The 12,504-nt window shown below is 40.8% G+C and overlaps 1 protein-coding gene across 2 annotated transcripts in view; it reads left to right on the forward strand.

Moving 5' to 3' along the window:
- The window catches only part of CPNE4 (copine 4), a 323,296-nt gene that overhangs the window by 165,626 nt on the left and 145,166 nt on the right, over positions 1–12,504 (forward strand). For both annotated transcript variants that reach the window (XM_067561613.1, XM_067561614.1), the window contains exon 3: positions 9,676–9,855. In XM_067561613.1, the coding sequence (XP_067417714.1) occupies positions 9,676–9,855 (180 nt within the window). The remainder of the gene's footprint in view (positions 1–9,675; positions 9,856–12,504) is intronic.

Below are 12,504 nucleotides of genomic sequence, written 5' to 3' on the forward strand. Positions count from 1 at the left end.
CTGTCTTCTCCTCCCCCCACACACTTTTTTTTTGGTTTTTGTTTGTTTGTTTGTTTATGGATTCCTTGAAGGAATTTTGTTAGCTGTAAGTATTGAAAGAAAATGGCCCCAGAGTCAGAGCATGGCATCTAATGCAGACACTTTATTGTAAACTACTTCAACAAAATACATCTTCAGGTGCCAGTGAGCATGACTATCACATGGCCATCTGGCTTGGCTAAGTGATAATCTATACAGAAAGGACGTACAAGCTCTGATGCAAGCGTGATTGTGTACATTGATCAATATAGCTACATACATGACCTCCATCACTATAGTTTTAGTTTTTTTCATGTGTGTTTGTATGGTACTTAGCACAATGGGGATCTGATCTCAGTTGTGGCTTCTAGGTGCTATTATTCTATAACAATTATTAATAATTATTATATCTTTAATAATTAAAACAATTTCGAGAAGGCAGTTGCAAACCTGCTCTTGTTCTGTAGTTGGTTTTCTGATTAAGTGGATTTTATAAGCGTCTTGTAACTTGCTAGACGTGTTCCGTAACCCATTGTACTTATTCCCACAACACCTGTTTTGAAGCACAGTGTGAAGTGGCAGAAGAAAATCTGCAGTTTAACTTGCAGAGAACTAGTTCTAGATGACTGTATGTGTGAGGTAATTTTGTGAATGTGAGGAAATACTAGGCTTACTTAAAATTCTTAGGGTGAAAAACCTGGCTCTATTTTAGTCCATTGCAAAACTCATAATATCTCAACAGGGCCAGAATTTCACCCCTAGGGTCATAATAGATACAGAAAAAATGACAATAAAGATGAGACAAGGCCTTCATTGTAAAACCGGGGTCTCTGAAGTAGATCTTTTCTGCTATTAAGGTGTTAAAAAGAAAATCTGTGGCATTTTCACTGAACAGCAAACTCACAAAAATATTGAAAAGTCTGTAGAAACATCTAAGCTGAGTTAGACTCACAAGAGTGGCAAGTCAATAGTAACTTCTGGGCTAACTGTGTAGAATGGAGATAGCATAACAATTAAAAAAAACAAACAAACATTTTTTCTGAGTAAGGCAAAAGGCACAAAAACTGCAGTCTTTTGTGTTTTCTTTTCAGATCCTTCTCTTTATATTAGAACTGCATAATACCAGATTTTTTTCCATCTATCGATCTTATGCTATAATAAGTGTAATGCTTCTTACAGCAGCTAGAATACCTTGGGTATTCCAGCGAACTACAAAGAGATAGTTACAGAACAGTTGAATACACTTGAAAGGCACTATGCCTCCTTAGATTATCAGGCAACTAATGATTATGCTAGAGCGTCAGCTCAGCATAAGTTCAGGCCTTCTCAGCAGAGGCTGATTAAATGGCCTGCAGAGTGAAAAGTATTTATTTTCTCCCCTCTGTGAGATAGTATTAGCCTCTTCTAGAAATTTTTACATGTAATATGGGAATGTATGTAATATATTATTGTTACATTTAACATTCTGAGCTCTGCTGGAGAAGAGGTGGTGAAAACTTGGACAGGACAGAAGAGAGCTTTGTGCCCAGATGAATGAGGTGGTTATTTCTCCTCAGTGAGTGACTGAACAGTTTGTCAGGTTAGACTAAAGTCCCATATACTCTAGCAGCTGCAATAGAATCTGGGGACGTGTCCATGGACTTGGTTACAAAGATGCAACCTAACCATGTCCCCATAACCAGGCTGAAAACTTAGGCCTAAATTTTCAAGCAACTTGTCAATTTGGTGCCTCAATGTTTGGATGCCTAACTTGAGACACTATAAAGATTTGCAGAGGACAGCTGCTTAGCACTTTCTGTAAATCAAGGCCCCATTTTGGGCACTCAGAAAGTGAGAGAGAATACATGTTTACTCCCATCCCATTGTCTGTCTTGTGTATTTGGGGCATAGACTGTGTTTTCCCGTGTTTATACAATGGTTCGTACGGTGGGGTATCCCTGTTCTGACTTGAGCCTTTGAGTGCTACTTAGTATAAATATTAAATCAGTAAAATAAATTATCCATAGATATTTTGAGTTCATGCACAGTGAACAGTTAATTTCCAGCCTATCTACAGCCCAACACTTTTGTAGTAGTAATAACAAGCTTGTTATGTGCTGCCTTGCAATCTTTAGGCTAAGAAAGAGTTAAAGACATATTAGCTCCTCTTCACTATTTCCAATCAATTAATATGAAAACAAGAGCTATAAAGTAGGGTAACCTTTACAATGACTCTTCATTTGTGGAATAGAGATGAGATGGTGTGAAAGCACTGTTAATAAAAAACATACTCATGAGCCACCAAGCAAAGTGTAAATTGCTTTACACTTGTATCAGGATTTTGCATAAGATCAGTCTTGTTAAAATTCAAATGACCTAAAATAATATCACCCCTTCATCCCCATATATTTTATCATCCCCTCCCCCCACCCCCCGGCCAAATGTGATTTCCCTGATTGAATCAATATTTTTAGAATGCCTTTCAGTGAAAATTTAGCATGGTTTTATTTTATTCTGGTCTGTAAAATGTACTGAGAAAAATATGTTTAACTGATGGACTGAGTCTTGCTGAAAAGATACAGGCTTATAAAGTTTCCAAAGAGCAAGCTATAGGGTCAGTGTCCACATTCTGTCTTTTCTTAATGGGATTTGCATATTTTCAACTCACCCCTTCCACTGGCATTATTTTTTAAAATCTGTAAGTAAATGCAGGGCTCGTGGAAGGTGCCAGTATTTCAATCCTGCAGACCAAAGCTTTCTCTTTGTTCATGAGATAGGTACAAACCTTAGAGAGACAAGTTGGGTGAGGTAATATCTTTTATTGAACCAACTTCTGTTGGTGACAAAGACAAGTTGTCAAGCTTACGCAGAGCTCTTCTTTAGGTTTGGAAATAAAATGGAAGGTATAACCCTTATCAGCCAAAAGGCAAGTTTCTCCACAGTATCCTACCAATGTGTTTTAAATGTAAGCTGGAAGACTCTTCCAGAGGTGTAAGAAGACAGTTCAGTCACTCTAGATATTAATCTCTTGGCCTCTCTGCTGAGACTACACAAAGGTGCCACTTAGTGCTCACACAGGCCATCATACAGCTGTCCCATGATAATGATATTTACTTGCAGCTAACCTGTGTGAAATTTTAATGAATGACCTACAGGTGAAAAACTTCACATTCTATAAGTAATGCCCTCAGCTGTCCAGCTCTCCAAAGCCCAGGGGCACTTAGAAAAAGCTGTGCCTATAATCATATTAGGGCCTGGGATGTTAGTCATCAGTGCCAGCTGTCTGAACCAGCTCTTGTTGGTTTCTCTTGCTTGAATTGGCCTCCATTTCCAGCTCTGTTAATTGTGGGGGAGATGAGAAAGATCTCCCTTTAACCATCTCCTTCTCCCTTCCTTCTCTGCTCCTGGCTGAGACCAGTGAGTGCAAAGCTAGATAGTAAAAATTATGGAAAGAAAAATTTATATTTTAAAAATATATCATTTTAATTGTAAAGCAATGTACAAATTTAATGGGAGACCTGTCTCTAGTAGGAATTGAACCAGCAACATAGTATTCTTACGCCACTGAACTGGTCTCATTCTTATTATGACAATTCTATCTCATATACTTGCAACTTCTCAGGATCTCATATGGAGGGTGTGAAGGAGTGGGAGATGCCTGTATTATTTTATGAATATTATATGTTCATCTGTCTGTTTGATTGTGTTTACGTTGGTTGCTATATGATTACACAGGGGTTAATTCCTGCAGGAGTGGTTAGCAGGTGGACAGGAAAGTGAACAAATGCTTCTGATAGTTGCACATTCACTGATAATTAAAGAACAATGAAGAGAGAACTGTTTGGAAGTCCATCCTTGACCAGACCTGGTTGGAATGCACAAAGGAACTTTGAGGGGGTTAGAAGGGTCAGCACCTGAAGAGCAGGGGAGATAGGGAGGCAAAGGCTGCAGGGATGCAGACTCCTCCTCCCTCCCTCCCTTCCTCTCCCCCCTGGCAAGGTTGCAGTACATGAGATAAAGTAGGCCTGCCTAAGCTTTAGGTAAAATAGAAGTGCACAGGGAAGTCTTGCAGGGCACCTGAATCCAATTGGCCCTGCTGAGCAAACAGGGTTGGTACACAAGGCACTTTACCCCAGGACCCAGTCAGAGAGGGTGAGAATCACAGGATTCTACCCTCAAAAGTCTAGTGGGGTTGCACTCAGACTGAGAGGGGTCAAATGAGCAGTGAATCCTGAACATGTGACAGATGTGCTAGCATGAAGAACATGTGACAGATTGTGCTAGCAGCTGTAGCATTGTTTTCTTTGAGGTAAATTTTATCAACAGGCAGAGCTGCTGACATGGATCAACCATGTATATAGCTGCTGTTAATTTCTTTTGAAAATTCATCTCACTTTTATACATTGTTATACATGCAATGTTTTACACATGCAATGTTTTGCTTGATAGAAGTCCAGAATTACAGGCAGAATAAGTGTTAGGGTCCAACAAATCTTAAGGCCACCGGCATGACCCTATGATTGGTGGTATCTTTAAGAAGCTGCACAGCCTTCTTGTTAGTTTGCAGCCAACTGATCAAATGTTTGTTTTTTGTAGCAAGAATAGTCCTAAATACAAGCCCACTTGTTTGCAGCACACTACTGCTAGACTAAAAGCTGTCTTCAGCAAAAGAAATGGAAACGTATAATTAAATCTGTTATTTGCAAATGCATTTCATAGAGCAGCGATTCCCAAACTATGGTACACATACCACCGGTGGTATGCAGACCATCTCCCAATGGACGCATCCACCTGCTGCTGGGGGGCTGGCCAAGAGCCACTCCAGCACTGGCCCTGCCCCCAAGCAGTGCGGCGGCCGCTCCCCCTTTCCAGCCCCTACCCTTCCCCTCACCCCTACAGGTGGTGGCGTTTTATGCTGGTGGTATGCAATGTGGTAGAGTTTGGGAACCGCTGTCATAGAGTATTCATGCCCAGAAGAGCTTCTTTAACTTTTGAACTCTTAGGCTGTTGGACTGGGCAAAATGAGTACAGGTTTTCTTTCAGGGCCTGAATTTTCACCATGGAAATCAATGAAAGTTTTGTTATTGATGGCACCAGGATTGAGGCATAGAGTGATGTCAACATCTTGTAAGGCTGGCATCTGTTTGTAGGCTGAGTTAGTCTAGCGTGTGTTGCGAAATGTCCCAGCACCTGAATTCAGCAGGGCCTACAGGTATTGAGGTGAGCAGTTGCAGCCAAAAACAAGTAAGCTTTACCTCATGTCTCCTGCTGGACACTGCCATGTTACAGGAAAATGGCCTATTCTGTGACACCAGCTAAAAGTTGGGACTCATGTGAGAGACAGTAAAGCAGCTTCCCTCACCTTTTCCTGCTGGTTGAGCAATCATTAAAAGAACTTCCATATTTTGAAGTTAAACACACCTGCTAGAATACTTCACTTGGAAAAGAACCGATTTCCCAAAAGTTATTGTTAATGACAGTCTTGCATTCATATAGCACCTTTCATGCCAAAGGATTCCATAGTGATTGGAAAATATATACTGGAATCACTTCGCCCATCGCTGTTTCTCTAGCGTGGAACACAGCTTCTGTCTAATGGTGCACAGCCATGCTACACAACAGTCAAAGCTGGGAAGTGATGAGGAATGCTGTTTCTGTGCTGAGGGGCACTGTTATGCCTTTCCAAGCTAGGGGCAGCATAGTTATGAAATATGCTGACAAAGTGAACAAGAGACAAGTTAGGTTAATGAGGTTGATGCTATTGTATAATGCTGACTGCCAAGAGGAGCTGGCAGCTCATGAAGAATTATATAGCTTGTGGTGTTATTGACATTGCTTCTTTCCATATAGATTTCTTGCATAATGCAATGTTTTGAAATGCTGGCATGATGTATCATCCTAGTAACATGGAAAGTTTGGGAAATTCAGAAGGATGGGCTTTGTTACAGTACAGTTTATGTCAAGGGAAGGATTTCAGTCAACTGCAGGCCTGAAAAAGCAAATGTTTTCCTTTCACAAATGACACTGAGGGCATGTCTACACTGACGGTGGCAAACTCACCACCATCAGATCGACTTATCTGGATCAACTGAGTGGTCAGTGTAGACTCACTCAATTGATCAGGAAGTCAATGCAGTAAATCCACCCCCTCAAGTGGCATAGTGCTACATCGACCGGAATGCGTTTCACGTCGGTGCGGTGCAGTGCAGTGAAGACGGCGGGCAGAACAGAAGCACGGCAGTCGATGGGAGTTACGCAAGCTACTCTGCGTAGCTTGCGTAACTCCCGTCGACTGCCGCCAAATCACCTGGTAAGTGTAGACCAGAGCTGAGATTCTTATTGTTACTGTCTCCAGTCACATCCCTCCATTTGAATGCACTGCACTTCCTTAAACAATCTCTTTTTAGCTCTGCCCTTGATCACTTAGGCCTAAATCCTCCTGCTTTCTGCACTGACTCAAGGAAGAGGAAAGGGAACCATTTCCCCTCATCCCTGAAGCAGCATAATAGTGCAGATGAGCGAGAGCCCTAGAAGATTCTTTAGATACTAGTTGTAGAAGTCTTACATACTCCTGAGAGAGGCTCCTTGAAATGGACAACTGGTTAAGCAATGTGCTTGCCATTAACTTGATGGATAATGTATACATGTACAAGGAATAAGTTTAGTATATTATTTTCAAGAAAACTTTGGGTGGAGGAAAGGAATTAAGGATGTTTTGGATTAGTGAACTAGTTGGTGCACGGTTGTGTGAAAGGACCTTTCATCTGCAAGCGGATTGGCTCACTTTCAATTCAGAAGAAACCCAGTTGATTGGTTGTGAGTAGAGCTGAGTGGGTTTTTTTCAGTGAATAGTTTATTCACCAAAAAATCAGTTTGGTCCACCCAAAACTATAGGCAAATGTAAAGCAAAGAGATCAAGAATGACTGAGCCCCTCGCCTTTGTGCAGCAGGGTAGATTGGCAGGGCCATGTGAGGATATTGCAGTGGTATTAGTGGTGGTGCAACTGTTTGATTGATTTATTGATTGATAGGAAGGAAGGATTTCTGTCTCCAGAGTTGTTAATCTGGCACTTTTCATGAGCACAAATAATTCAGAGCATTGCAATAAATCTGTGTTACCATAGACCCCCCCCTTGTCACAGTTCAGGGCAGTTGCACCTGTATTCCTCCTCTGTGGTCCAGCAAGGGCACCCGCTCTTAGGCACCCGGCCCCCAGCCATCACTTCTCTTGGACTGAAATACACATCTCTCTCCCTCCTGACTGGGGTATTTCCAGACTGCACAGCTCCCTGCCTATCCTGTGAATTCTCCAGCAAGGTAAAGTGCCTAAGCAGGCCTGCTCTGCTTTCTCCTCAGAAGCTATACATAGTGTAATTGCCCATAGTTTTAATGTACCCCACCATTTTCATAAGCAAGCACATTTATCCGTAAGGTGAAAGCATTACAGAGAAAACTTATTCAAGCAATAAAAAAATCTAACACACATGCTAATAAACTTACCAAAGATCACCCAAACCCCAAAAGATCACTCAAACCCACAGTTTTCGGGACTGTGACAAAGAGTGTGGAAAATAAAAATTGTTCCATTGCTTGCTGTGTCACCAAAAAAAAAAGCAGCAAAAAACTACTTCTAAGATTAGAAACCAGCTACTCTATTTGTAGGTGTGTGTAAAGTACTTCCTGAGAACTCTTATGGAGACATAGCTATACATTTTGATCTGATAGCATTTCTTGCACAATTTTAGGGAATGGGATATGGAAATGAGCATCCCTCCGATACGCTCAGTATATGACTTAATAGTGAGGAAAACATGGATACATTTTATATATTACTCACCAAGAGCCTAATTCTCCAACCCTTACTCATGCAAGTAATTCCAAGTGAATACTTTGAAAAGCTTTCTTCTTCCCCTCTCCCATTTAATTTTTCTGTGTGACTTTGCTGCTTTGCAAATGCTAGGCTGACAGCGCTGAAGACTGAAACCCTTTATCTATCTACAGACCCTTTGGTCTAGGTAGCAGCAGTGTAAGTCACTCCATACTTCTCCACCAATCTTCTCAACATGGTCTGAAGGGACTACTTCTGGGAAGCCCAGACTCTGGGTTTCATGCTCTACAAGAATTAATTGTATTATATATCTTTACAGTCCATAGCTTCTCTGCTGAGATCAGGTGTTTGATTTTGCTGATTTTGTGTGTGTGATGGTTAAAAGTTACACAGTGGTGGGTAAAGAGCAGTAGTCAGTGTTGTTCTTATTTTTGTTATACGAGAGCACAAAATTAGAAGGAAATAGGCAAAGGTGATAACATACCCCTTAGAATAAGTCCCCTTCCTTTTATTCTTTAAAAAAGCCTGTGAATATAAAGCCATCCACTGAAGTAACAAATGTCAAGGTTAAAGGAACACTGCAAAGATAAAAATGATAGCTTTTTAAAAGTTCCTACCAGTGGACAAAAAAAAACCCACTTTATCCTGGATGTAGCTCTATTGGTTAATGGAGTTGCAGTGAAGATGTATGTAGACCCTAATTTACTCTTCATTGTTTATGCTGTTTGTTTCTTCTTTGCATTTCATTCAACATGCACTGCTCTCTCTCACTTACTGTGTCTAGTAAGTTTCATGTTCTCATGCATTTCGGAGTTTGACAACTGAGAGCATTGTGGCTACTCACAGATGCAATACATCTGTCTCTGCCATTATGTTGTCCTCCTAGCCCCCTTACCTTTGTCTGTTTATTCACTCCTTCATTATTGCCTAGAGCTTAAACTGTGAGCTCTCTGGTACTGGCTAAGTGTTATTTCTCAGAACTACACCTAGTTGAACAGGGCCCTAATTCTTTTTTGAAATCTGTCTTATGAAAACAAGAGCAATAAAGAGTAATATGTCATTGTCTTTGCGTTTCCAAGAGTATAGGAAATTTTATATATCTACCTCACGTTTTTACATGAAAACGCTGCTGTTAACAGTAGGGGGTTACACACTTTGTTGCTTGTGTAGGCAGAGCTTATTGCACTCACCAGGGGCTCCTCGCATCCTTCCATTCTCCCCCCTTCCCCAAGCTCCCTGTGTGCCACCCTCCCATTCCCCTCTAGTTCAGTGATTCCATGCAACCCCAGTCTCCTCCCTGGCAGGGAATCCTGTGTGCCCTCCATTCCCCCTATCTCCCATACCTGGGTTCCCAGTTCTCTTCTCTGTGCCAGTGGCTCTTCGTGCACCCTCATTCCCACTTCCCCTCATGCCCTACAGTACACTCTTCTGCCCTAATGGTAGGAACTCTGTGTGTCCCCATTCACTCCTTCCCCCATACCAGGGCCGCCCAATGTCCTCCCACCCACCAGGTATTCTGTGTGCTCCTATTCCCCTCATACCAGGATTTGATCAGATGTGATGTTCAAAAGTTATGTTACAAAAGACAATTAGTCCAACAGAGACAAACAGAGAATGTCGCTGAGTTGCATGTAAAGCCTCACAAATTCAGCCAATTAGCTTATTAAACCGCTTCTTTAAATAAAAGCCAACATTTGATATCTAAATTACTGTCTCTTTAAGGATACTTCATTCACATTCATAACAAGTGTAATTTTTTTTAAAGTTCACTTTCAATTTGCTTCATGTTGTAGCCCATTACTGATAGAGTAAGAAGTCACTGAAACACATTCTCATTTTTTTTTTGGCAGGTTGACAGGACAGAAGTGATTCGAACCTGTATAAATCCAATCTTCTCCAAGTTATTCACAGTGGACTTCTATTTTGAAGAGGTTCAGCGGCTACGATTTGAAGTCCATGACATTAGCAGCAATCACAATGGACTGAAAGATGCAGATTTTCTTGGTGGCATGGAATGCACTCTTGGGCAAGTAGGTACCTCAGTCTTCCCCCCCACCTTCTTTTAGTATCGATACTAAATATATTGCTTTGCTGAAAGACCCATTGAGTGAAATTCGTCAGATGTGATAAAATCATTCTCCGTGACCACTCTATTGCATTGTACAGGACTAAGGCTAAAATGTCCCAAATGAGCAATACATATGTGTGCCTGCTTATGTAACAAGAGGCATGAGCAGCTTCTGGCAGGATTTATTTCTAAATAGCTGGCTTTTTGCTCTGAAGGGTTGAGGTATATTGGATCCCAGCTTTATTCCTGATAACAGTACTAAGGACTGTCTTAGTCTTGTTAAGTCGTCATGCACCAGCTAAGCTGAATGTAAATGAACATTTTGTGGTTAGGAGTAACATGTCCTACAGCAAGAGCTGGCAAAGAGCTTTGTGAAGCTCTGGTTTGGATTACACTTTGCAGCGCTTCCACTTAAACTTGTAACAGAAACATTATTGCTTTGCACAGAAGAAGCAGCTGCTTTCACTACCATCCTCCCACCTCCCCCATGGATTCCTCCCTGTCCTGGTTGTTCAGGAAAAAGCAGAAGCAGTTGAGGATTACTGTTAGGAAGCTTGAATCACAAATGTGTCCTTTGAATCTCAAGGAGAACAGAAGTGATCATCTGTCAGGAAAATCCGAACGATTACCTGAAGAGCTCTGTGTAAGCTCCAGAGGTTCTCTCTTTCACCAGGGGCGCCATTTCAGATTTTGGTAGGATGTGACAACTTTAATCGTGATTCCAGGGACTACTTAGGCACCTGAAAACTCTAGGTTTTTTTGCAAGTAATAAGTTAGAAATTTAGCTGACAGGAGCACTGTAACTAATTCCTATATAAAGAGAAAAATAAACCGCAATTAAGCCATGTTTTAAGTTTATTTGTAAATTTAGAACAATCAGAAGATAATACAGAAAAAAATTCCCATTCCCAAATCTGACTAGGCAGATAATAATGACAACACTGATTTAGGCAACTACAAATGAAAGAATTTTTAAAAGTTTAATGTAATTGGTATCTATTTATGTGCTTTATGTTCTGCATTTCTCCAAGTGCAGACAATGGGGGGGGGGAATCAGTTCTTTTACATGTAATTCATTTCACTTTCAGTGTCCTAGTAAGTGTTCCAATGTTTAGGTTGCAAACACTGCACAGGAATCTTGGACTAAGAACTATTTTCAATCAGATACATAGCCTTTTTAAAAAGGTTTTGGAATCTTTTTTGTAGTCTGTGGCTTTATAACTTTGGGGTTTTGTTTAAAATAAGTCTTAGGTGCTGGAACTAAGGGTGCTGGGGGTGCAGCATCCCCTGGCTTCAAGTGGTTTCCATTATATATAGGGCCAGCACAATAGCTGCATGATCTCTAGATTATTCTTGGGCATGATATTTTTGGAGATCTTTCCATCATGAAAGAAATTTTCATATTATGTGTTGTAACTTGATCATTTTTCACCACTAACATAAATGAGCTGATGCTAAACTACGGGGTTAAGATGAACATTTAAAAGTTTGTCAAGGGGGAAAATAGTATTAGAGAGAAAGTATGTGCATTAATTAACAAATGAAGGAGGGGGAGAAATTAATGATGGCTCAAAAATAGCTGAGGTACCAAACTTTAAAAAAAAATCTCTTAAAAAATCACTATCTAGAGTGTAATAAAATGATAGTTGTTAGCAGCATGGATCTATAATGAACAAATTTTGTCAGCCAAATCTTACAAATGTTTCATATAGGCTTAGGTTTATGTTCACTGAAGGTTTTATACAAATAATTATGATAAATAAAAAGGATTAAGTTGGAAGGAGGTTTCTAGTGTGTAGCTGTAAGGATTTGAGAGAGTAAACATCAAACTTCAATGAAATTCATTGAGGTACTCAAGTTTATGAGACTCTGGGCCCCTCAGAACTATTAAAGAGTAAGTACAAGACAAGAGGAGCTAAGATTACTTACCAGGACAAGAAGGACATACAGGACAACTAATTACTTAACAGGAAGAGAAGGACATACAGCACATCACACACAGCTACAGTGTCTGCCTGAGGGCAGCAGTAGCTTGTATCTGCACATACGAAGGACCAGCAACTCCTCAGAAGGTGTTCTGGGGAAAAGGTCCTAGAACAATGCAACCCTGGGGAGCTTTGGTAAGATCAAGGCATTCACAGCATTTGTGTGTAACAGCCTATGTGGACCTACCTGGTAACCTGACCCAACCAAAGCCCATTGTAGGAAAAGGAAAGATTCTCACAATGGGATTAAATGACAGAATAAATGGCCACACTGGGGTACTGCTATTCACTAAAAAAATAGAGCATTGGAAAAAAATGAGAAAGTTTTAAGTGTAATTTAAACAATATTTGTGGTGTGGCAGCACTTGCTTATTTCTTCACAGCAGGGAAAAGATTCCAGGTGGTCATTGTGCAGTGCTGGTCTTGCAGCCTGGATCTTCCAAAGCTGGGCTGTCTGTGACCTGAATGTGCCTGGGCTGCTGCTATTGTGCCGTGTCTATTGGTGTTACAAGGTCAAGGAGCTTGCTCCTGCCTTCTTAACATGTCAATTTGAAGCTGGGGACAGATCATGGTGAAATCTGCAACATCTTCAGACTAAGCCCAGATCCTGCTGAGAGTTTGCTGTA

The sequence above is a fragment of the Emydura macquarii genome, unplaced genomic scaffold (assembly GCF_026122565.2).
Source record: "Emydura macquarii macquarii isolate MOO-44397 ecotype Brisbane River unplaced genomic scaffold, CSIRO-AGI_Emac_v2 contig_2422, whole genome shotgun sequence".
Taxonomy (NCBI): domain Eukaryota; kingdom Metazoa; phylum Chordata; order Testudines; family Chelidae; genus Emydura; species Emydura macquarii.